The sequence below is a fragment of the Salvia splendens genome, chromosome 16, assembly GCF_004379255.2.
Source record: "Salvia splendens isolate huo1 chromosome 16, SspV2, whole genome shotgun sequence".
In the NCBI taxonomy this organism is placed as follows: domain Eukaryota; kingdom Viridiplantae; phylum Streptophyta; class Magnoliopsida; order Lamiales; family Lamiaceae; genus Salvia; species Salvia splendens.
In genome coordinates this window covers 1,338,310-1,363,032 of record NC_056047.1, presented here as the reverse complement: position 1 = coordinate 1,363,032, position 24,723 = coordinate 1,338,310, and the positions used below count along the sequence as shown (strand labels likewise).

Below are 24,723 nucleotides of genomic sequence, written 5' to 3'. Positions count from 1 at the left end.
CTGCTTTTTAATATTACTGGAACATCTCAGATGCATCTGGGAAGTCGAAAGTTGACAGTTTCTTGAGCACCATTTACCTACAAAGAATGCGTACATCAGCTGACCGGGTAGAGGTTATGAAATTGTATGAACAAACATTTGGATTGAAGCCATACATTAATCTGCACCCTAAAGTTAGGATCAGTCCCGATTCTTTGATTGTCGGAGATGTATCCATTGAAAGGTACCAGTTTCAATCATCTGGAACATCCAATAGCAACCTTAAGATTTTGCCTGGTTTACGCCATTCCATAGAAGCTATGACCTGTTGTCTAAAGCATCAGTGGTTGTGCATTTTAGTTGGTCCTCCAGCATCTGGTAAAACTTCGCTGGTAAGACTACTTGCCGAGCTGACTGGAAATGTACTTAATGAACTGAATCTTTCTTCTGCAAGTGATATATCTGAGATACTAGGATCCTTTGAGCAATATAATGCCTCCCGTCACTATCATCTTGTTGTTACTCGAGTGGAAAGGTATATGAATGAGTACTGCAACTTGCAACTGGAATCGTCCTCGGAGGCTTTCATTCAAAGGAAGGAGATTAGCGCCCGGTGGCTTGCGTTCTTATCTAAGACAAATAGTTTAGCAACCCGCACAGATAATCCAATAACAAGCGATTCTATGGTACCGTTGGTTGAAATTATTGAATGTCTGAAGCTTGATCTTGACAAACAAGCATTGCCTCTTTCTTGGTCTCAGGAGGATCTGGACAGCACTCTAGACATGATTAGAAAGTTGGAAGATCATCACAGAAGCCAAAAGTCTGTGAAGTTTGAATGGGTCACCGGATCACTGATCAAGGCTATAGAAAATGGGGAATGGATTGTTTTAGAAAATGCGAACCTCTGCAATCCAACGGTATGTAAACACTATTATTTTTTACATGCTCTTGTGTTCTGAGAGGGGACAATGACCTTCTTATCCTTAGGTTTCAATTTTATGCATGCTAAAGTTCACTTTCTGCAGGTTCTTGATAGGATCAACTCATTGGTTGAACAATCTGGGTCTATTACCATTAATGAATGTGGGACTGTAGAAGGAAAACCAGTAATTCTCCACCCCCATCCTAAATTCAGAATGTTTCTAACTGTTAATCCCAGCTATGGTGAGGTGTCACGAGCAATGAGAAATAGAGGGGTAGAAATATATATGATGCAGCCTGATTGGCTGCCAGACCAGATATGTCCTAAAATACATAGTGAGATGGAGCTAAGAGAAATAAAGAGATTTATTGCACTTTCTGGAATTCCCATGGGTAGGTTGGCTGATATGATGGCCAAAGCTCATTTGTTTGCTAAACATGAAGGGTCCCATTTTAATATAAGCATTACTTATCTGGAACTTTCGCGCTGGGTGCAGTTGTTCCAGCGCCTTATTACAAATGGAAACCAAACTGTTTGGAGTATCCAGATTAGTTGGGAGCACACATATCTTTCATCTTTTGGTGAGGAAAAAGGAAGAAAAATTGTTTCTGAAGCAACTAGTTCTTATTTGTCCACGTCTGAACTTTACAAGGTCACTTCATCTGAAGATTACTTGCTATGCTTACCCGGAGGATGGCCAAACCCTTTGAAATTAAGTGATTTTGTGTATTACTCAAAAGATGCTTGTGTTAGGCAGAATATCATGTATCTGGAATCATTAGGAAATGAAATTGCATCCTCCTCATGTATTGGTAACTTGAAAAGAGTTTCTAAGGTAAAAACTCCTCCTAAAGGAGGCTCAAAAATGATTCACCTGATGGATGCTATGTCATTGCATAGATTTATGTTTCCTAAGGAAACAAATTGCTTTATTGCAAATGATAATGCTGGAAATGAGTTGCAGTTGGTTTTATCACAAAAGAAGCAAAAGTTATACTTTGCTGCTGACTGGGTAATGGAACAGGTTACTGACAGTGACTATTGTGTCTACGTTTGGTGGTTTGAGTGGTTTGGTTCTGCATTGCAGTCATCACTTCCATTTTTCAGTTGGTTTTCGGATTTGCTGAAAAAGGAACTTCAGCATTCTATTTGGACAAGAATATTTCAACTGCGTACTGAGCTTTTGTCTCGAAGTGAATTGAATGTCAATTCAATATCCAGACCTATACTCTCCGTTAACTCTATTGATGTGTTTTCTTCTGGTGATGTGTTGAACCAGCACCATATCCTCCTCAGAAACTTGATCAAGTGTGTAATATTATTGAGACATAGCCTTCAACAATGGAGCAAAGAGAATGAGTACAATCATGGTTACAAAACTAAGCAATTTGAACCAATTCTTACTTCGTTGCGGAGAATGGAGGAGAAAGTGCTTGATTTTTTTGTCGAGTCTCCCTCTTTTGATATGCTTTTTAGGTCATATACTGATCTCCTTGAACACCACATACTCTTCTGGAATAGTATCAATCCACCTCAGATTGAGCGACGGGTGATCTCTTGGCAGTTGTTGCTCAAAGATGCAATGAAACTGAAGGATATTTGTCCTGCAGAATCTGAACAGTTAAAGGATATTCTAATGGTAAAACTTTTTTTTCCAAAGCCTCCTGCTATTTTTTTTTCTTTGCATCTTTATAAGCTGTCTTTCAACTTGTTTCATATAGATTGAGATCAGAAAACTTGAGACCAGCTCATCCTTATGCTTGAATTCAAGCAAATCCTTGCTCTGGAAGCATGGTGGACATCCAATTTTGCCTTCATCTGCCGACTTACACCAGAAACAGTGCCAATTTGCTGACCTTTGTGAAGAAATGTGGCCAAGAGTTAAGAAGTTTATGGAACCAGGCATGATTATATACTATAGTATAAATTGAAGTCTTTAAAAACCACATATACAATTAACTTATTTTTATTTATTTTATTTGTTTATTCTTTTACTCCACAGTCTCGTTGCCTGACATCAGCTCCATAGAGGGGAATCAATTTCATGAAGTTGCGGTAGATGGCATATTGTTTCCTGATGTCGAACTTCGCATTCTTGCAATGCAAGGTAGATTCTCTTATCTCCTCTGCATGATTGCATCTCGATTTCATAATATATTTATGGACGAATGTGTCAGCTCCAACATGGCATGCCTTTCACTTTATTTATTATTTACTTTAACAAGGGACAATGATGAATAACCCTTCTATCCTGTCATAGACTATTGCAAACCATTGTCTCCTTGAACTATTGCAAACCATTGTCTCCTTGAACTATTGCTTGTATATACTATCACAACATTTATTTATTAGACCTTACTTTGATTGGGTTGATCTTCTTAAAGGATTTTGCATGTCAACATATATTATCGACAACGTGGATGATAATGATTCTGAAACTACACAGCAGTTAGATGAAATGCATCAGGTGTGTTCAGATTTTAATCTCTAGAACCTTATTGAGAACTTTTTATTGAACTGTGGTGATCTTTCTGTTCCTCAGATGCTTTCAGAAAGGTGGGATTTTGAAAAGCAGAAGTTGAAAGTTAAATTGGAGAGTACTAAACTTTTCCCCGCACTCTGTTCTGCTTGTTGTGCTGTTACTCCTGATATATTGCATATAAGGCCCGGCTTGGATTGTTGGATAAGGACACAGCCTATTGTTGATGAGACAAGTCTTTGCCTTGACTTGGAACTACTGAAACACCTAACACAGAGTGTTGTGGTTGATGTGGAAGAACAACACAATGTACGGGTTCTCCTTTAGTTTTAATGAAGTATACCTGTGATTTCAAGTTCAATTTTTTAGTTGGTTTATCTTAATATGATTGTTTCTTGTAACGTTTTTCACTTTGACATGTATGACAGGATTTGTTAGATTTGTCTGGGCTATTAAAATCATCTTTGGGTTTCTCATTGAATTATTCTGCAAGGCCTCTGATAGACTTTTTGCCTCACCAAAAAATTTTATGGACCCTAGATGCCTGGGAATCAGTCAAAGGAGGTAGGAGTGATCTATAATTTAGTTATTGGGTTAGTACTCTAAAATCAAGATTGATGTCTTCTCTTCTCTACTACAGCAAATGAAAAAATCTCTAGTTTCACTCTAGAGATGTGGTTTAGGTGGCATGCAACTCTCTGGGAAGTCAGCCCTATTCTTGCCAAGGTACATACACTTCTTAAATCTTTAATAAATTATCATACAATACATTTTGTTCAATTACTAAGCTGACCTATGGTGCACTCGTCATCCAGGCCCTTCCTCAGAATGAAGAGTGCAATATTGTAATGCCCCAGAAGCTCTTTTGGCCTCTTAAATCGACAATGGTTGACGAGATCCTGTGAGTTGCACTTAGATAGGAAATCACTTATTTTTAAAGTTTCATTTTCAATCAAATGAATGGTCGACTTGCATCATAATTTGTCCATGAACCAGTTTCATATTCATTTACTGAAAAACCAGGAATGGCTATTAAACCCTAGAAGACTACACCAAAATAGGCATATCTATAAATTATATGCACGCAATAACACTCATGCTTAGATGCCATATAGTTATTTTCATGTTTTTATGTACCTATTGAGTTCATATTCCAATTTTACAAGAATGTTACGCCTTCTCCATGGTAGTTGTTTTCAGTGGGAATGTGATATCTTAAAGCAACTCATTTAAACCAGGAAAAATGCAGACCCCAATAGAGATTGTTATATATAATACGAACTTATCTTAGAAATGTTGTTTAATCCTGGATTTTCTGTTTAAACCAGGAAAAATGCAGACCCCATTAGAGATTTCCACTTGCATAAGTTCAAGCTTAGAGCCACTTGTCGCAGTATTTGGCAGAGTTCTGAAACTTTAATTAGTTCGGGTGGAACGTTCCTCTCTGCTGCACGCTCTCTCTTCCAGCAGGTATCCACTATTGGTTTGGGAAGAAAAAAATAAATATTAATCTAAACTGTTTCTAATTTAACATTTCTTTCTCTACTTGTACTTGCAGATTATATGCGCCCACAAAAATTCATTTGAGGATTCAAGATTTGTTAGCATAAAAACCGCTCTTTGTTCTATTCAGGAATTAAGTAACCCGGTACATACATTTGCTTGTTCTCATTTTTATCCATCATAATCCGGCATTGTCTTTTTTTTTGTGGTATGTATTATCAATTATGTTGTGAATATCTTAGATTGCTGACTTATATAACGTTCAGTTCTGGAGATTGTGCTTGATTCATGAAGTTTACTTATGGTCATACTTCTTGTACTTAGATTTGCTTACGAAATGGCCGAGCTTTCTTCCCTCACATTTCGATACTTGATTCACAATATTACAGATGGAAAATATAAAGGCCTTGATTTCTCTCTTGGCATCATCAAATCATCGTGTATTCACATCCTTGATCAATTCTTATATTGAGCCACTGCTAACTGAACTCTATGCTGTGAGCCCATCTGATGGTTAGTGCCTGCTGTACTTTTTTCTGGGTTTATGGTTGATTGTATGCTTTTCTGCACAACTCTCTTTCATGTCTGAATACTCAGTTTTTTTATCACTTATTCCCAATTAAATCTATGCAGATATCCTGAGTGCCGGGTTCTCTCTGTTACGAATTGGGGGCCTAAGGTATAATCTCTTGGTCCGCTGTGATGACTTGGATCCTACTTTAAAGTACTCAATCAAGTATTCAGAACTAACAGCAAAGATAGAATCGCTTGAGATTGAGATTGAGGTATTTCTCTTGATTTCAAATTAATTATTTTTTTTTCTCCAGCCAAGCTTACATATTCTTCCCGTGTCTTTAAGCCCTTCTCTCCTTTTGCCAGGATAATTTATTTACTGGGTTAATTTGTCAGTGTGAAAAATAGTTTGTTTCCTCTGTATGATGACGTTTGTCAATATTCCCAAAACTGTGTGGTAGTCAGGTTTAACCACCGTAGGTTATGCTTTGGTAAGGCTAAAGCTCTCTTTTGCAATTGAAAGCCCTTTTCCTCCAAATTGGCATGCATAACTTCAACTGGTTGCGTGTCTTGTAGTTAGTTTTTTCTGAATGCTGATTGACGATTACTGTGTTCATTAGATAAAGATAATGTGGAATTTTGAATAATACAGTAACTTTTAATATGTGGTATATATCTGAGGCCACTTCTGTAGGAAGAGTTCTATCATCATATAGAAATTACATAATGCTTAGCTATTTTTTAAAAAAAAAATTGATGCTTAGCAACTCTACTCCTCAGACTGATCGATCGTTTTGTCTTACAGGTTAGGCAAGAATGTATCTATTTAGCTGGAAATTCACATCAGATGGAAGATGATAGTTACAAAATCAATTTGCTAGATAAACTCAAAGCTGAAAGAAGGATGTTCCGGAGAAAGGTACCTGTGCATACTCTCTATATCATAAATTTGGTCTCTTCTTGATATTAAATTTCAGGGTAAAAGTTTTAACACTGTCAGAAGGGTTTTCTTACCCACTGATGGTGCTTTCACAAATGAAAATCATCCCACAGATAGTATTGGAAAGAGAAAAAAGTACTAGGGACTCCAGTAAATACCTTATGCTCTAACCTTGGATATCTAAGTCAAATTCAGAATGCTGATTATAGCTGGACAAAATATTTTCACTCCAGCATATTGTATTTGTTGGAATTACCACGGTTTCCACTGTGATTCCTCCTTTTTCTCTTCCCACATTTGTTGAAATATACAGCTTGCTATCATGCCATGTGATATCTTACATAACATATGCAGAGGTATAGATGGTTTTTGAAATTGGAATATCTTTGCATCTTCTGTAAAAGTTTTGATCTATATGGACCTACATAAGTAAGTTCTCATCTCACCCAATAACATCTTTCCTGAATCAGATGGTCTTCCGCCCAAATCCTGGAAAATTTAAGGAGCTGAAGTATCTATGCAACGATTTTCTTAAGTCGGTTACAGCAATTGTTGAATGGATCAAGAGTATCAAAAGCTTGAAAGTGGAACAGGTCTCTAACCAAGTGCACAATTGGCAGGTACATTTTACGTTCAAATTCTATTTGTCCTCTATACTTATGGATTACGACATGTCCATAATATGGTTTTACCCAATCTATCCATTGTTTTACTTCTCATTTTCAGGATATGACTTCACATTTCATTTACCAGTTGTCAAAATGCTCCGAATACATTGATATTACTGAACCTGTCCAAGTTGCAATATATGAAATAAAATTAGGATTGTCATTAATTGTATCAGATGTACTCGGCAGAAGTTATTTACCTAATGGCGAGCAGAGTATGGAATCTGTTTTGGTGGGTAGAAGATACTTGTTTCATCTAATTAAGTCTCTTTTTGTTTATGGTTTCCTCCTTTGACTTTTGGTGCTACATCAACAGAGCACATTTCACAAGTTTGTCAGGTTCCCCAGAGTCTGTGCATCTAAAAGAGTCTCCATCAATGTTGGAAGGAAAGCCCAACTCTCCATAAATGATATTGAATGGCCAACAATTGTTGAAGAAACAGATCTATATGTACTGCAGAACATGGTTGAGTTAACTGGTGACACTGATTCAACCAGAGAAACTTCTTCTCATGCAATGGTTTGTCATTCTTTCATATTCAGAGTTCTTTTTGTGCATCTTCTGAGAAATATCTTATATCTTACCTAGATTTCCTAATACTTTCTCTCTCTTCTACTAATTATGTTTGCCACATGTCAAACCTTGCAGCCGGCATCGACCTTGCCCTTTAAGGTTTCTGTTTACCACAATATTCTGGACCGACTTAAAGAGTTTATTGCTGGTTCTCGATTTCTTAGTGCTTCTTCCTTTAAGGTAGAGTTGTTACTTGATATTGTCCTATTTTCAGAGTTTTATGTGTTGCACACTCTATGATTTTCCCACTCGGAAGTCAGAAATATGAAATTTTCCCTCTGATTTATCAGCTTTTGCATGAGATCTTCCATAAAATTGCAAGTCTTTGGATGAAGCATCGGGCAAAGTCAACTGACGATGGACGGTCTGAACTGTTCAAGTTCAGATCTAGAACATTTAAGATGGAGAGTATTCTCGAGATTGATGTTTCCAACTGTGCAATTTTGCTTGCGAATGATAGCTTCTCTGAGTGGCAGGAACTTCTCTCGGAAGAACTAGATGACAAGGTAATGATACTAATTTTGAGATCCATCCTCTCCAGTCTGCATGCTGGTGGTCATAGAAAATGCCAGTTTGTCACTGAACATCAACTCACGAGTTTATCCCCCTGCAGATCAGAGTCAATGAGGAAGACGAAGGTTTGGAGCAAGAATGGAATGCTCAGGAATCTGATTTGGATGGCATTGTCAACATACACAACCAGTTATTTGGTTCAGTTGACCTTATTCAAAGAGTTAGTTCTTAACCTTTTCTTCCATCCTTTATAATTGTAAGCATTTGTATATTTCTGTCACTGGCTGAGCTCATTCAGGAGATGATGTGATGTCCATGCCGTTACTGAATTTCTTACTTTGTTTTTTCAACTATGAAACAACAGAAGTGCTTGTAGTTTATAAATATTTGTTTGATTTTCAGTACTCTTATAATAGCTAAAGAGTGATAGATCTTTGGTGATACCTTATTTTCTGAGTGAATGATAGAGCAATTCACATGCTTATATTTTTGTAACTAATCATATATACCATCAACTCCACCAGCCTTGCAGTATTGAAGTGTCGGATGTGGATAGGCTGTCTTCCTTTTGTAACTCTTACATGCTGGGGATGAAGTTGACGCGAGGTGATCAATTATTGCATAATCATACTATAAATAGTTCAAGTATCTCTTAGACTCAATCTTTGCACCTACTTCTTGTCCAGATCTGAGAGGTTTATTTTCCTCAAGTTTTGATGCCAAGATTGCTCCTGAACACTTGCTCCGCCTCTGTTTGGAGCACGATGACAAGTTCATTCTCCACAAATCAACTTGTGCATACAATTTCTATAAGGCACTTTCTGTTCTGTTGTCAGTAATTGTCTTCTTGTTATCATGTTATCACTCTGCTCAGTGATGTGTATTCCATGTTTTGTTTCTAACAGGATTCAAATTCACCCATGCTGGCCAAATTGGTGGAACCGGTTACACATCTTAAACAGAGAATTATTTTCCTCCTAAAAGAATGGGATGACCATACTGTTCATCATCTTTCTCTCATGAAAATTGTTGAAGTTGTTGATATGATCCTTGCTCTGCCACTTGACACACCTCTCGCCAAGGTAGAGTATACCACTTAGAGAGGTTATTGTAACCTCTCTAAAGACATACCTTGAGATTTAATAGTATTATCTGGACTCTAAAGTGATATGTTAATTGCCCTTTTCTTTTTTTGTTTGTGGCATTTAAGTGCCTGTTGCAATACATGAAACCCTTTATATATGATTTTCAGGCTCTCTCGGCTTTGGAATTTCTGATTAACAGGATTAGAAATATCCAAGAAACTGTTGCCAAATTTCCAATAACTGGTTAGCCAACTTTTTTCAGTGTTTTTTTTCTCAATGTTCTATATTACTATCCCACAAACTCTTTTGAACATGGTTTACTTTCTGATGCAGTATAAACTTACTGCAATATGTTGTCCTTGTAGATCAATTGGAACCTATTTTCGCACTGGTTTCCACATGGCATAGATTGGAGTTTGAAGCTTGGCCTTCATTGCTTGATGAAGTTCGGTCTCATTTTGTGAAGAATGCTGGAAAAGTAAGCTTTTAAGTTCCCTCTATAATCAGTCACTTACAAAACAACCTGGTGCTAGTTAGTGATGATGTTTTACGATTAAACTGGATTTGCATTTTACCAGTTTGTTTATAAGCGGTTCTGTAGCATATCATGAGAGGTTTAATTAAACTATTATACAACTATTTGTTTTGCTTAATTATCCTACAATCACTAATTACATATTCCCATACTTATCTGCAGCTATGGTTTCCATTATATTCTGTTTTTCTACGAGGTCCTGATGACAATGTTGATCAGTATACAAGCTCAATGATTGAAAGGCAAGCATCTCTAGATAATTGTCTTTCATTCTAACCTTTCTTTGTTTTTATCGGATCCATATCTGAAGCTAAATCACTACAGCCTGGAAGAATTCTTCAAGACATCCACCATTGGAGAATTTAGAAAGCAATTGCAGTTGCTTCTTTCGTTCCATGGACAGCTAAGCAACAATTTGAACTGTAGATCTTATATAAGGTATGTCTATAGTTTGGTTTAATATTTCCATATTGGAAAGTGACTGAGCAATATTTTTGTATAGAGTGCTCTGTTAAGCTTTAACATAAATAGTCAGCTGCTTGAATAGTTCTTTAGATATCATTTTGATTTCCAAACAAGCTTTAGACATGGAGATTCTAATGTATATTGTAAACATTGCAGCCATTACCAAGAGGAGAATGTGAAAATACTCTACAATACTTTTGGATTTTATGTGCAATTACTGCCTCGGTAAGTTTATCTTCTTTGAATAATCCTGCCATTTTGATAATCTCGTACTAAATGTTTTAAAATTTTATGTTTGTGCTATAAAGGGTTCTGGATCATATAGACGAAAATAGAAAGAGCATTGAGAAAGAGTTGAATGAGCTTTTAAAGTTATGTCGATGGGATCGGGTCGATAATCATTTGTCCATTGAGACCTTCAAAAGAACTAGGCTGAAACTCCGAAAGATAGTAAAGAAGTATATGGTAAGATTATACTCTCCTCTCATGGTCAAATGCAAGTGATTCATAAAACTTGGCCAAATTCAGTGCATTGCCTGATCTTATACTCTGGTTCCTCGTATATACTGGATATTAGAAGGAAACTCATTACATAGTTAACATCATTCTTTTGTACATAGGATCTACTCCAACAACCTCTCATGGAATTTATTGGTCAAGAATCCTCTCGAAGTGTGATCAGCAACCATCCTAGCCAAAGGTTCATACTTGACCAATTTGATGTCATTAAGACTATCCTTGATACAGCTTGTAATGAGGCTGAATCTATAGCCAAGAACAGGTAACCTTTCTCTACCTCTTCTTTTATCATCCTTTTTTTTTACGTTCTGCATTACATTAAAACGATTTCTTTCTTTAAACAGTTCTGCATGGTTTGCTGATTGGTGGAAGAGGCTGGCAATAGTAGGGGGTTAGTTTACTGAGTTAGCCATAACCTCATATAGTTTGTCCTTCCAGTGTTTGATAATTTAATGGGATCCTAAATATTGCAGAGATATTGGGTAGCATCAAGGACGATACACCTCCACAGTCTTCATTCTTTTACTCGGAAGCTAAAGAACAGTTGTGGTATACAATTGAAAAATTATGCGCCACTGTAGTACACTGCGGTGAATTTTGGGAAGAGAAAGCTAAGAAGTCTGGAAAGAAGAGGGCATTCGCTGAACTTTTAAACCTCCTCGATAGTTGTGGCTTGTCCAAGCACAGAAAACCTATCGAGGTACACTTTTATGCTTTATTTTTATTAATTTATTTTGAACTCCCTCCGTCCCACCACAAGTGATGGATTTCTTTTGGGTGCGAGATTTAATAAAATGGTATATATTGAGTTAACGTGGAGAGAATAAAGTATGAGAGAGGAAAAAGTAAGAGAGATAAAGAGAGAATAAAGTAAGAAAGAGAGAATAAAGTAAGAGGAGGTTAAAGTTTTATTTTTTGTTAAAAAAGGAAATTGATCACTTGTGGTGGGACAACCCAAAATGGAAAGTTGATCACTTGGGGTGGGACGGAGGGAGTAGTACAAATTTTCTAATTGCTTTTCTATTTGAAGATTTTTTTTGCTTCTGCCCCCTGCATTCCCATTTTTATCGTTTCATATTTTTAAAACACAATTATAGGTTTACTTTCCATTTTAGTTACATTCAAGTACTCCCTCCGTCCCTTAAAATTTGGCACCATTTGACCCAGCACGGGTATTAAGAAATGTAATAGAAAATGGGTTGAAAAAGTTAGTGGCATGTGTGTCCTACTTTTATATATTAGTTTTAAAATAAAATGTGAGGAGGAATGAGTTAGTGGGATGTGGAGTCCACTACAAAAAATGGTAAAAGTGAAAGGTGACAAATTTTTAGGGACGGACGAAAATGGAAATAAGTGACAAATTTTAAGGGACGGAGTGAGTAATATTTTCTAAACCTTTAACTAGTCAATTTGAGATTCATGCTTGGTTGGAATGTGAGTACAGGAGGCATGGAGCTTGTCTAGTTTGTTAACAATGTGTATTTATTTTTATTAATATATTTTGTAGTACAAATTTTCTAATTGCTTTTCTATCAGAAGATTTTTTTGTTTCTACCCCCTGCATTCCCATTTTTATCGTTTCATATTTTTAAAACACAATTATAGGTTTACTTTCCATTTTAGGTACATTCAAGTAATATTTTCTAAACCTTTAACTAGTCAATTTGAGATGCATGCTTAGTTGGAATGCGAGTACAGGAGGCATGGAGCTTGTCTAGTTTGTTAACAATGTGTACTGTGTTGCAGGGCCAATCCGACAGATCACATTCTTGGCTTCTCCAGCCGTCTTATGAACTGCAACATTTACTTCTGAGACAAAGTGAGGATATTCAAAGCAGCATTGATATCTGCCATCCTTCTTTTGATACCATATGGCGAATGGTGAATAAGTTCTACTTTAAGAACATTGCATCATTTAAGATTTTGGAGAAAATATGCTTGAATTTTCATAAAGATCTTCAACTAATTGAGGTATGTATGCCAGGCAAATCCTCTCTGTCATTGTATGAAATACAATAATCATATTAAATACATGCAATTGATACAATAACATACTCTCTGCATTGTAGATTGAGAGGTCATGTTCTTACGTTGATCATCTTATTGAGATACAACAAGAACAAAGAGTTGTAGCATATAAGTTCTCAGACAATCTCAAGAACTTGAGACAATGCATATGGCCTTTGACAAATTTATTCTCAAGCTCTGCCACCTCAGCTCCGGAGACAGTTAGTGACTTTAGCAAGAACCAGCGTGCTACTTTCAAATGCATGTGGTCACAAAAGGTACCTTAAAACACCCAACTACTCGATGTCAACCTTATTGAGTCCTCTCTGATGACCACTCTGCCGATTTTGCAGCAACTCGTTGATGGTTTCTGCACTTTGCTATACGAGGAACATTTGTTGCTACAAAAAGTTGTAAACAATCACCTGGATTCATGTTCACTTGTGAAACGCGAAGCAGAAAAGATCCGAGCATTTATTCAGAAAGTCCTTCCCGACTTTCAGATGTCTAAGGTACTCTAGGAGCATACATTTTTGGCTTGTAGTTTGAATGCTATTTTAATCTTGCATTGCTTGTGGTAACAACAGAATAAACTGGATCAACATCTTCTTGGAAGTTGCAAAGACATCACTGTAGGCGGTGTTGTATTGCATTGCTATGGTGTTACAGGAGAAATGGAAGAGCAGGTGAATGATAACTTCAAGTTGATTAACACATTCGAGAAAGATCTCTCGGGTTTCAGTGGGCATGGGGCAGTCAAAATCCTTCTTGGGCATTTTCAGGATCTATTTTCGAAGGTACTGATATCTTCCATTCGTCGCAAATCTTACCTGTTCAGTCCATTCGTCGCATATCTTACCTGTTCAGTAAACCAGTTTATGGATAATAAAGTCTCATATGAGCCAATGTAAAATGTAATGTTTGCAGGCTCATGATGCTGAAGAGTTGCATTTATCTTCTCAAACAAGAAAATCATCAGAGAATGCTGATTTTAGTGGTGAAAAAGATATAAATGAACTTGAAACGGATTTTGAAACTTCCCTTAAGCAAACAAATAAGCGCATCCTCAGTATACTTCAGACCACTGGATCTCCGAACTGCGATTCTTCTTCAACTGAACAACCAGAAACAAAGATGGTGGGGTGGAAGATTATGTTTGAGAAAGATATCGAACTTCTGCAGTTGGACCTGATATATGAGGATATAACCAGAACAATTCAGTGTGCTGTAAGTTCATGGACCATCAATTTCCTTGCTTTGTTTTCCATTAAATTTTTTTAATTGACCTTAATTTCTATATATTTTTCATGTTTATCCTTTAGGGAGAACTTCTCAACTATTCTGGGGAAAGTGCAAATTCGATTTGCACAAAGTTGAGAAAACTGCATATCCTGCTGGATATGATACTTGCTTTTGGTGATAAAGTTCTGCAGGATTTTCTAGTCGCTCATAGCATGGTAAGCCTTGCGTAACATTAATATCACCCGATTATGTTTACTTCTGATTAAATTGACAGTATTTAAGAAATGTTGCTGTTCCATGTAGGTATCCAAAGTTACGTATGGACTTACGAATGTACTTGCTTCGTTGTTCATGAAAGGTTTCGGTACCATTGAAGAGCAGGAAAACGACAACTCGAACGAGATGACTCAGGATGCAAGTGGAACTGGTATGAGTGAGGGGGCAGGAGTGAATGATGTCAGTGATCAAATCCAAGATGAAGACCAGCTCCTCGGAGCTTCTGATAAGGTATGCATTATGCAGATTCAGCGTTTGATCTTTCGATGGTCTTGGTTTTCACAGTACGATGTTAATATTAAATTTTGTTTTCTGAAGCCGAATGAGGAGCGTAAAGATGACATGCCCAGTAAAAACGAGAAAGGGATAGAGATGGAGCAGGAGTTCAATGGCGATACGTTCAGTGTGAGTGAGGATTCTGGAGATGACGAGAACAATGAAAATGAAGACGATGAGCAGATAGAATCTGCCATGGGAGATGTAGGTGATAAGAGTGATGTAGTGGACGAGAAACTCGGTGATACGAACGAGGATGAGGACCGCAGCGCGAATGAGAAGTACGAACAGGATGCATCTGTGAAAGATCAAGCTCAAGATGAAGAGCTTCGAGCCAAGGAAGATTCTGAAGCTATGAAAGAAGATGCCGTTGATCTTGACGCAAAAGAAGCTGACGAACCGAGTGAGGAAAACGGAGATGAAGAAGGTGCTGATGGTGAAGAAGATATGAAGGTAGACAAGGATGATGCATATGCAGATCCTACTGGGTTGAATCCTGATTTCGAGGACAAAGCACCGGAGGAGGAAGAAACGCCCGGGGATGAATTGGATGGTAGTGAACCGATGGAGGAGGGAGAAACAGAAGATGTGGAAAATTCTGATGCACAGAATGAGGAAAGGGCCGATGAATTCATGGAAGAGGCAGACCCTGAGAACCCTGATGGGGATGGCCCTGGAAACGATAAAGAATCGGATGCTAAGATGCCGGAGCAAGATGTTATGCAATCTGATCCTAATGATAATGCTGCTCAGTCTGCTGGGAAGTCGACGGATGACTTTGCAGCTATGGCTGAGCAAGGCGACTCAGCTCCAGACGACAAATATTCCGAGAGTGAACTCAAAGACAACCTTGCTCCGACAAATGGACAGCCTAATGCTTCTGACCTTGAAGTCAGAGTTGCAGACTCTACAAACGGCCAGCAACTGAGCCACGAGCAATCGCAAACTTCCTTAACCCCTTCAGAGTCACGTATTCAGAAAGCTCAGCCGAACCCTTGTCGGAGCGTTGGTGATGCTCTCGATGGGTGGAAAGAGCGAGTTAAAGTCTCGGTCGACCTTCCTGACCAAGTTGAGAAATCAGATGATATGGTGGAAGATGCTGATGAGTACGGCTACACTGCCGAGTTCAAGGAGGGAACAGCTCAGGCACTCGGACCTGCAATGGCAGAACAAGTCAAGGGTGATATTGCTCCGAACGAGACGGAAACCGACGTAGGAGGTACTGATGCAAAGGATCATGCCGCTGAAATTGAGATTGAAAAGAGCCCCGAGACCTATCCCATTACAAATTCTGCTATGTATTCTGCAAATGATGCCAGTAAGCAGCAAGGAACAGCAGATATGGAGCAGGATAGTGGAGATGCCATGGAAGTTGATGGTGATTATAGTCAAGACGGGATTACCTTGTCCGACAGTCTTGTATCCGTAAAGAAGTCGTACATCAGCGAAGAAATTCGTCATATTAGCACATCAGCAATGAGCGATGATGATGATGAGCTTGGTAAAGGTAGTAAGTTTGAGCCCTCCGTTGATACCAGGGATGAAGCTGCCATTCTTTGGCGAAGATACGAATCCCGTACGACGAGATTGTCTCAGGAGCTGGCAGAACAGTTGCGTCTCGTGATGGAGCCTACTTTAGCTAGCAAGCTACAGGGCGATTACAGAACTGGTAAAAGGATAAACATCAAGAAGGTATGATTTCACCATATTATTTTCATATTTCGATCGATCCATCAAATTCCAATGTTCCAAAGAGTAGTCCGTTGATATCTCTTGGTCCCCAGGTGATTCAATATATCGCCAGCCACTACCGGAAAGACAGGATATGGCTGAGGCGGACGAAGCCGAGCAAGCGCGACTACCAAGTCTTGATTGCAGTAGACGACTCCGCCAGTATGTCAGAAGGCAGTTGTGGAAGGTTCGCCATGGAAGCACTCGTGACAGTCTGCCGTGCAATGTCGCAGCTGGAAGTTGGGAATTTGGCTGTTGCTAGCTTCGGGCAGCAGGGAAACATTAGATTACTCCACGATTTCGATCAACCATTCTCCCCCGAGGCCGGAATCAAGGTAGCATCTTCATATATGTTCCAAGTCTTATTCATTAGCAAATGTTTGACATATAAATTCCTTGGTTTGGCATTTTACTTGGACCAGATGATGTCGAGCTTCACGTTTAAGCAAGAGAACACGATCGCAGACGAACCAATGGTAGATCTACTAAAGTATGTGAACAACATGCTTGATGCCGCTGTGATGCAGGCGCGGTCGCCGTCTGGCTGCAATCCTCTAGAGCAGCTCGTACTGATCATTGCCGATGGTCGTTTCAACGAGAAGGTACCATTTTCTCTTCTTCCACCACTCTCCCCTCCCCAAGTAAAACGAAAACACACGTCACAATCCTTTGTCCTAACCCTTGATTTTGCCCTAAATCAGGAAAAATTGAAACGGCGTGTGAGAGACATCCTGAGCACTAAACGAATGGTTGCATTCCTGCTCCTAGACAGCCCTAATGAATCCATCATGGATTTACAGGTAAAAATCTAGTACAACTTAAATCGATTCATTCGTCCGTTTTTAAGCTTTACGTTCATGAAAACATTAACACGGTCACGCCTTGCAGGAATTCACAGGTAAGGGGACAGAATTTAAGCTCTCAAGGTACATCGACTCTTTCCCATTCCCATACTACGTGGTCCTCAAGAACATCGAAGTGCTTCCTCGGACACTCGCGGATCTTTTGAGACAAGTATGTGACATCACGAGTGTGCTCACAGCTATTGCACCATTGTTCTTTCTAAGTTTTCAAAACTGACACTGATTTTTCAACATCTCTCCCTCTTGCAGTGGTTTGAGCTAATGCAGTACTCAAGGGACTAAACTGTCTACGCGAAGATTTCCAGTGTAAACCGGTCGAGAAAATTCTCAAATTCAGGAGCTAGCACGCAGAGTCCACCAAAATCGGAAACCTCATTGTCAGCTCAGCTTGAATCTCGACCATTACTTAAACGGGAATACGAACTCTTTCGCTCGAGCTGCACCATGCTCAAAAGCTATAGATAGGGTAGGGTACTCATTTTCCTCTTGTGGTGTTTTTCGCATTGGGTTTTCGCCATAGAGTTGTTAATGAGGTCCGGCCCAAGTTTGCACTTTTGAGTTCTTTAAGGATATAGGCTCTTGTATTTTTTTTCCCTTTGCAATTTATTGTAATAGCCTCACTTTCTTTCTAAACAGATAGTAGTATTATTACAAGTGTATAGGCTCTTGTATTTGTGTATACATAATGAATGCAATTATTTTTTTATCAAGAAGGTATACTACAAATTTGTCGGCTCAAAAAACAAGGTACTACAGCGGAATCTTCACTTTTACTGGTTATCTTTTTTGTTTTTAAGTTATAAAAAATATATTCCATTGGATAAACCGCACGTGAGTATTTCCTAGGTGGATGTCCGCTGTCTGGATATTGTTTGACACGTCATGATCACGTCATTATTTGATAATAAATTTAAGAAATAAAAATAAAAATTATAGGAAAAGTTAGTTAATTAATTTAAAAAGTTCGGAAACATATTTATTGTTGACTTGGACGGAGAATTACACTTAGCAATATGCAACCAAAATTTACATGTGAAAGAGACGTTTTCTATTAACTAATCTTTAGACTTTTTCAATTTGCAATTAATCTTTACATGTGATGCTGAATATTCCCCAAAATAATGTATTATTAAGGAAAATTTAGAATCTACATGTAGATAAGATGAATCTACTATAAACATTTTACAATTGCAACATGAAATTAGTTTAAAAGAGTGGTGGGAGGTGGGCCCCATTGTGTGGATTTTTAACCATTTTTCTATTGCATTTCTTAAGATTGTCAGCATTTTCAATAGCATAAACAATTGATAAATTTTTCCGGCAAGATCCGATCTTACCGGATTTGAAAGGAGAGGAAATGATCGGTAAGAATTCTTAAAAGATGAAGAGCACAAATATCTTGTTCATTTTCCCGTCCAAAACATTCTTCCACAAGCGCAAAAAGTCGATTTACGTATCAATATGAATCAGTAGACTGGATATTGTTTGCTTTTTTTCTCTCCTTATTGCGATAATCTGTGCACAAGGCTGCTGAAGATCGGATTTTTGTCGAAATTTCTTCGTTCGTGAGTATAGCCTATGCTTAATTGGATGTATGTATAGTTTTGTTCTATGAATTTGATCAGTGGGAGAAAATTAGGGTTTGTATTTTGGTTTTAGGGCGCCTATTGTTTTAGATTGATTAGAATTAGGGCTTTTGGATTTTGAGGATAGAGAAAGAATCAGTGAGTAAAACTGGGGAAAATGAGTTTGAGCGCTGCTGAGGAAGAATCAGCAGAGGAAGAAATCCACATTCCAGCAGATATAGAATGGAAAATGTTGGATAAATCCAAGTTCTTCTTTCTCGGGGCAGCCTTATTCTCCGGTGTCTCGGCTGCATTATACCCGATGGTGGTGCTAAAAACGCGGCAGCAGGTGTCTCAGTCGCATGTTTCTTGTGTTAGGACCGGGGTTTGGATCATGAGGTATGAAGGGCTTCGCGGATTGTATAGGGGATTTGGGACTTCCCTGACCGGGACTATCCCTGCTCGAGCTGTATACATGACTGCACTTGAGGTTACTAAGAGTAATGTAGGAACCACCGCGACTAGGCTTGGATTGCCTGAGCCTAGTGTGGCTGCTGTGGCCAATGCGGCTGCTGGATTGAGCGCTGCCATGGCTGCGCAGGTGGTGTGGACGCCCGTTGATGTCATCAGCCAGAGGCTGATGACACAGGGCAGTGGTGGTGGCGGCGGTGGTGGTGGTTGTAAATCCGCGAGTGGGGTGGATGCATTTGGGAAGATTTTGAGGACAGATGGGATCAGAGGGCTGTATAGAGGGTTTGGGATCTCAATCTTGACTTATGCACCGAGCAATGCTGTTTGGTGGGCGTCTTATTCCATGGCCCAGAGGGTGGTTTGGAACGGGGTGGGCTGTATGCTCTGCAGGAATGGGGAGGAGAGGGTGGAGAATGGTGGGCTGAGGCCAGACGCCAAGGCTGTGATGGCGGTTCAAGGGGTGAGTGCTGCCATGGCTGGAGGGGTGTCGGCCTTGATCACAATGCCGTTGGACACAATCAAGACGCGCCTGCAGGTCTTGGATGGGGAGGAAAACGGGAGGAAGGGACCGAGCTTTTGGCAGACAGTGAGGAACCTAGTGAGGGAGGGTGGATGGACTGCTTGCTACAGAGGACTGGGGCCGAGGTGCGCCTCCATGTCAGTCTCTGCAACAACGATGATCACCACCTACGAGTTCTTGAAACGCCTCTCGGCTAAGAATCAAGGAGCTCTAACATGATGAGAGAAAACACACACACACGAGAAAGAATAGGGATTCTCTTTCTCATTCTGATTTTAGTTTTTCAGTTCTAACCTTTTTTTTTCTTGTTTTTGTCTTGATTTCTGTTGCTTTTTTCTGTTTGTAAATATCTACGTTTGGCGAGTCGTCCCCAAAGATGAGACAGTAGTGTACGACCTTTTTTCTTTTGTAAGATGTCACGAACTATAAAGCTCGATTCGTTATAAGTGAAATTCGAACTCATAACCTTTTTATTCACGGGTATATAAGCTTGATAAAGATGTTCCTTTACTCAATAATTCCAATTTAAAATCGACTCCTCAGTTTCCATGATTCCAATTTTACCCTTGTGATGTATCCGGAAATGGAATTGATGTAGCAGGTGGATTTTATTCCCACCATCTGAAATTAATTTTAAATCCCCACCATCTGAAATTATAATCCAAGGGATGATATTAGTGTTGTGTTTAAGTCTAAGGGGGTGTGTAAGGACCTTAATGCACCTCTATACTTGGTCTTTAATAAGAACATGAATTTGATAATATAAATATAAAATATTATATGGAGTATTATATTTGTTTTTTAGAATTTATTCATTATATGTGAATGTGAAATGGTAAAATAATATAAGAGTGAAACCCTATAATCGTTCATAATATAGCATGTGTCACTGAATTTTATTTATGATTTAATTATGTTTATATTTTTTAATTGTAAAATTACTGAACTGAAAATAAAAAAAAGTTGAGGAATCCGGATAATAATAAAAAAAAAGTTGAGTGATTCGGATAATAATATTTCTAATTCGACATAAAATTACTAGAGTATTGATTACTTTAAATAAGTTTTAATGACATTGATTTCATAAGTCTTATGAATCCACATAATAATCATACTAAGGCATTATACTTTTATGATTAAATTTGTGTCTACATAGAATCGGACTTTTTCTTGAAACGATTTTCTGGATATTTCTCTTTTCGATTGTTCATGAAACGTGAGAAGCATATGATTACTCATATATTTTCAAAAAAAAAATTCATAAATTGGGAATTTTATAAGATCACAATTCGTTCTTTTTTTCTCTGATAGATGATTGACTTCTGTCTAAGTTCGAATCCTACCAAGAGGTCTACTCAAAATAAAAAATTATTGAAGAAATAACTAGATCTTTCTTTATTGCTTATTGGCGATCGAAAAATAAAGAACCAATTTAAAAAATTACACATTTTTAACCATCATATCCAATTTGTCTGAGGTGCTCTTGGCTCGACTTTGTTTGTTATCTTACATTATAACCATTCGTAATTCGTTATTGTTATTAATAGAGTAGTTGATCAGGTTACATTTGGTAATGCTTGTTCAACAAAAGCCAGAATATTTATCAGCATATTAAAAGAAATGGATTAATCCTACAACAAATGATAATACTATACGAATAAACAAAATCCCCAATAAGAAAGTTAACATTCAGAGGTTACGCCTTGATAATTTAGAACGAGGAATGGGATAAATAGACCAGTCTTCGAAAAGGTACAGACCTCTAAGGGTTCACGGTCTAGGCTACGGCTACTGGCGAGCTCTCTTATTGCTGCACGAAGGACACTTGTACTGCTTGATGTGCTCGGCTCTGGCAGGAGTGATCTTCACGCATTTGCCATGAAACCATTTCTCGCATATGTCGCAGCAGATCCAGAATTCGTCTGATGCATAGTTATCGCCACAGGCACCGCATAATGTGTCCCCGTGCTCATCCTCATCTTCCTCGTCTAGTATGCCATCGTCTTCGTCTTTTGGCTGTGACTGCGGCTGTGGCCTTGAAAACTTTCCAGGAGTTTCAGCTCGCTGTCAGAAGAAGAGTGAAATATATTACCATCAAGAAGTTGATAAATAAAGTGCATGAGGAACAACGGTTAAACATCAATGAAGATGCACGAGCCTCTTTGAGATTATTGCTTACCGGTTTGGGGTTTGACTTTAACTTGTTGCTACTGTGATTTGAGATTGAAGATTTCTCTTTCTGCAGTTTTTTGGCAGCACCAGTCACAACTTCAAATACAGTCGGTAGATCATTGATCATGTTGAAGAGCCGCTTCCTGCACCAAAAAAATTAATCCACGGACATAAATATCAACTCCAACAAAACTAAGCACATTTAATGATAGAAATGCTCAATATCTTAATGCTATGGAGCCAATCATAAGTAAACAATAGTGCTTCAATTCAAACAAATGCGCAAAAATCAATACTTTTTCCCAAGTTTTCTATAAAATGGATAATCCTAGAAACGGTCATCCAGGTACTATAGAGACCCTAATTCAAAAAAAAATGGAGTCGCGTTTGAAACAAAATCTTGAAGAAATTCAAGAAACTATCAGAATCACTATTACTAGTTAGAAATACAGTTGCCCATAGAGCCACGCACATAAAATAGATGTACAGGAGGTACCTGTCTGCTTTATCGAATCCAAACCTAGCACCAAAGTAGAAGGAAACAGCAAGCAACCAAGCGTCACTGTGGACAGCAACTAGAGATAACCAGTCCTTTTCTTGCATCCCATCCCTAGCAAAGTTGATCCCTAAAGCGGGCTCAGGGAGTTCTGGTGGAACTTCTTCAGCAGGTAAATTGACCTCCCATTGCTCACTAGGAAACCCGTACAAGCACAAATTCTCCTTTTCTGAAAGAAAAAGTAAATAATATTAACTGCATCTGACACGAAACAAGAAACATGACATAAGCACTTTTCATTTATACCACAATCTTAAGAAAAAATGAACCAAATAATATCGACAATCAACACAACCTACAATCTAACACAGAACAGAATCTACTTCCATATGCGACACAAAAGAAGTCGCTAAGCACCATTATTGCAGAACATAAGCATAATGTCAAATGATCCAATAAAATTGCAAGGCGTAAAAACCCCAATGCCACATATCAACAAACATTCGACACATGTCCACATCGCAATGAATAGAAGTCATCACGCACCCACTTAACAAAATATCCCTCGTGCCCGTTACATACCAATAAACGCACAGATCTTTAAGAAAACCGAAATTAGAATCTTTTATTGAATACAAAAACAATAAACGACGAAAAATGTACACTGCTGCTCAATTCAAGACCAGGTACTTGAGAATTTATATCTGAACAAGTATAACACACACACATTACATTTGCAGTGAGACACAAAATGCGATTATATAAAGCACAACGTCTCTAGTATCCAAACAAATCCACTCACATTTCCAAAGCACATTAAAACCAACAATCCACTCTCATTTCCAAAGCACACATTCAAGAAGTAAAAACCCCAATGCCACATGTTAACAAACATTACGACACATGTCCACATCGCACTGAATAGAAGTCATCATGCACCCACTTAACAAAATATCCCTCGTGCCCGTTACATAACAATAAACGTATAGATCTTTAAGAAAACCGAGTTTAGAATCTTTTATTGAATACAAAAACAATAAACGACGAAAATGTACACTGCTGCTCAATTCAAGACCAGGTACTTATGAATTTATATCCGAACAAGTATATAACTCACACACATTAATTTGCAGTGAGACACACAATTGCGATTATATAAAACAGTCTCAAATATCCAAACAAATCCACTCTCATTTCCAAAGGAACATTACAACCAACAATCACCAGGAGCTGATAGAAACAGAACCCCTTACAACTTTTAAACAAAAACATACATTCAAAAAACCAAAACCACTAATTCAAAAATCAAATCAAAACCCTAACGAACACAAATCAACCTCAAATCCACTCCACAGCACACTCTCTCCGCACAGAATTAACAAAATCGAAGCCATTCCCCCAAAAAACGGCTAACTCAGTAACATCACACCAGCGAAAAACCTAACCAACAATCGCAAACCAAAATTAACCATACCAGGATCACACTGCTGGAAAAATTCTTCAACATCTGCAAACAAAATACAAAATTAACCACACCGCGAAAACAAATCGACAAAAAAACACCACGAAATAAAAAAATGCAGCTACGAAACGGAACAATTCAGCACCAAAAAGCTACGAAACAGAAGAATTCAACACGAAACCTGTAGTGAGAGCTTTGATGAGTCCAGCTCTCCTGCCCTTGAAATCCCTAAAAACTTCCTCAACAGTGCGGGGGTTGTAGCCTGCTGCATCCATTAATCTGTCGAGCTCAAATTTACAACGGAAATCAAATGGAAACGCAGCAAAAAAATGTCTGCGTGGGTTTTATAGGTAGAGGGGATAATAAATAGCAGGAGAATTTCAGAGAGAGAAGAATGAATGAGATGGCAGATGGGATTGATGGAGCGGATTTGAACCTAATCAACATCGACGGGTTTAACTATATTTGAATATTGGATGATGAGTCCGACAACCCACAACCAGGATTCTTTTTCCTTTTTTTTAATACGGATTTATTTTGTTTTCATTAAATATAATTAGCCATGATCATAATTAGGGTTTTCCACAATTTGAAAATAGTGGAGTATTATTAATTTTTGGAGTGTTATGTTTAGTTAAATAAGAAAGCGTAGTTACTTGGAATTAAGAATATATTCGGTAGTCTTTTGCTTTGACCATATTACTCCTTATTTAGTTACTACTATGAAATGTTGAAAGTGATTCGGATAATACTATTTGTACTAATTCAACAGAAATTTAATTAGATAATAGCTTTTCAGCAATGATTGTGTGTTGCCTCGAGGAATCCCATCGTATCTGTCGTTTTAAGACATTGATTTCATAAGTCTAGTGAATCCAAAAATAGTCATCCTATGACATAAGATTTTTAATGATGAAATTTGTGTCCTAACTGTTCATGAAACA

General features: G+C 38.1%; 3 protein-coding genes across 4 annotated transcripts in view; 2 read left to right on the top strand and 1 right to left on the bottom strand.

Annotated features, from left to right (window-relative positions):
* LOC121771512 (midasin-like) overlaps positions 1-17,803 on the top strand; it is a 31,765-nt gene extending 13,962 nt beyond the window's left edge. The window contains exons 34-78 of one of the 2 annotated variants that reach the window (XM_042168308.1): positions 31-899; positions 1,008-2,543; positions 2,626-2,806; positions 2,907-3,011; positions 3,289-3,371; positions 3,447-3,692; positions 3,812-3,947; positions 4,024-4,109; positions 4,199-4,284; positions 4,712-4,853; positions 4,942-5,031; positions 5,276-5,399; positions 5,520-5,671; positions 6,205-6,318; positions 6,810-6,959; positions 7,066-7,239; positions 7,324-7,527; positions 7,657-7,761; positions 7,872-8,087; positions 8,195-8,314; positions 8,619-8,700; positions 8,781-8,908; positions 9,000-9,176; positions 9,347-9,422; positions 9,545-9,657; positions 9,877-9,956; positions 10,039-10,152; positions 10,336-10,404; positions 10,488-10,644; positions 10,800-10,960; positions 11,043-11,089; positions 11,172-11,398; positions 12,445-12,669; positions 12,768-12,983; positions 13,059-13,217; positions 13,293-13,502; positions 13,633-13,932; positions 14,028-14,162; positions 14,251-14,454; positions 14,542-16,191; positions 16,284-16,565; positions 16,653-16,832; positions 16,932-17,030; positions 17,119-17,244; positions 17,343-17,803. In XM_042168308.1, coding sequence (XP_042024242.1) covers positions 31-899; positions 1,008-2,543; positions 2,626-2,806; positions 2,907-3,011; positions 3,289-3,371; positions 3,447-3,692; positions 3,812-3,947; positions 4,024-4,109; positions 4,199-4,284; positions 4,712-4,853; positions 4,942-5,031; positions 5,276-5,399; positions 5,520-5,671; positions 6,205-6,318; positions 6,810-6,959; positions 7,066-7,239; positions 7,324-7,527; positions 7,657-7,761; positions 7,872-8,087; positions 8,195-8,314; positions 8,619-8,700; positions 8,781-8,908; positions 9,000-9,176; positions 9,347-9,422; positions 9,545-9,657; positions 9,877-9,956; positions 10,039-10,152; positions 10,336-10,404; positions 10,488-10,644; positions 10,800-10,960; positions 11,043-11,089; positions 11,172-11,398; positions 12,445-12,669; positions 12,768-12,983; positions 13,059-13,217; positions 13,293-13,502; positions 13,633-13,932; positions 14,028-14,162; positions 14,251-14,454; positions 14,542-16,191; positions 16,284-16,565; positions 16,653-16,832; positions 16,932-17,030; positions 17,119-17,244; positions 17,343-17,375 — 10,169 coding nt within the window. In that variant the 3' untranslated portion in view covers positions 17,376-17,803. Of the gene's footprint in view, positions 1-30; positions 900-1,007; positions 2,544-2,625; positions 2,807-2,906; positions 3,012-3,288; positions 3,372-3,446; positions 3,693-3,811; positions 3,948-4,023; positions 4,110-4,198; positions 4,285-4,711; positions 4,854-4,941; positions 5,032-5,275; positions 5,400-5,519; positions 5,672-6,204; positions 6,319-6,809; positions 6,960-7,065; positions 7,240-7,323; positions 7,528-7,656; positions 7,762-7,871; positions 8,088-8,194; positions 8,315-8,618; positions 8,701-8,780; positions 8,909-8,999; positions 9,177-9,346; positions 9,423-9,544; positions 9,658-9,876; positions 9,957-10,038; positions 10,153-10,335; positions 10,405-10,487; positions 10,645-10,799; positions 10,961-11,042; positions 11,090-11,171; positions 11,399-12,444; positions 12,670-12,767; positions 12,984-13,058; positions 13,218-13,292; positions 13,503-13,632; positions 13,933-14,027; positions 14,163-14,250; positions 14,455-14,541; positions 16,192-16,283; positions 16,566-16,652; positions 16,833-16,931; positions 17,031-17,118; positions 17,245-17,342 lie in introns of those variants that run through there. The other variant, XR_006044057.1, reaches the window with a different exon arrangement.
* A 534-nt stretch (positions 17,804-18,337) lies between these two features.
* Positions 18,338-20,132, top strand: LOC121769774 (solute carrier family 25 member 44-like). The gene has a single exon (XM_042166530.1). It carries the CDS (start codon positions 18,837-18,839, stop codon positions 19,866-19,868), a length of 1,032 nt encoding a protein of 343 aa, XP_042022464.1. The 5' UTR covers positions 18,338-18,836; the 3' UTR covers positions 19,869-20,132.
* A 1,142-nt stretch (positions 20,133-21,274) lies between these two features.
* On the bottom strand, positions 21,275-24,221 carry LOC121770786 (PHD finger protein ALFIN-LIKE 4-like). Its single transcript, XM_042167557.1, has 5 exons — positions 23,961-24,221; positions 23,792-23,824; positions 22,318-22,546; positions 21,829-21,964; positions 21,275-21,713 (listed from the first exon to the last, which is right to left on the bottom strand). The coding sequence occupies exons 1-5, from the start codon at positions 24,052-24,054 to the stop codon at positions 21,438-21,440; spliced, it is 768 nt and encodes a 255-aa protein (XP_042023491.1). The 5' UTR covers positions 24,055-24,221; the 3' UTR covers positions 21,275-21,437.
* Between the last annotated feature and the right edge of the window lie 502 nt (positions 24,222-24,723).

What these genes read in the sequence shown, in the direction of transcription:
- LOC121769774 (XM_042166530.1), top strand. Translation starts at nt 18,837, where the DNA reads ATGAGTTTGAGCGCTGCTGAGGAAGAATCAGCAGAGGAAGAAATCCAC.
- LOC121770786 (XM_042167557.1), bottom strand. Translation starts at nt 24,054, where the DNA reads ATGGATGCAGCAGGCTACAACCCCCGCACTGTTGAGGAAGTTTTTAGG. An exon ending in CATCAAAGCTCTCACTACAG is followed by an intron (nt 23,825 to 23,960) that starts GTTTCGTGTTGA and finishes TTTTGTTTGCAG; the next exon opens with ATGTTGAAGAATTTTTCCAG. An exon ending in GGATTCGATAAAGCAGACAG is followed by an intron (nt 21,965 to 22,317) that starts GTACCTCCTGTA and finishes TTTTTGGTGCAG; the next exon opens with GAAGCGGCTCTTCAACATGA.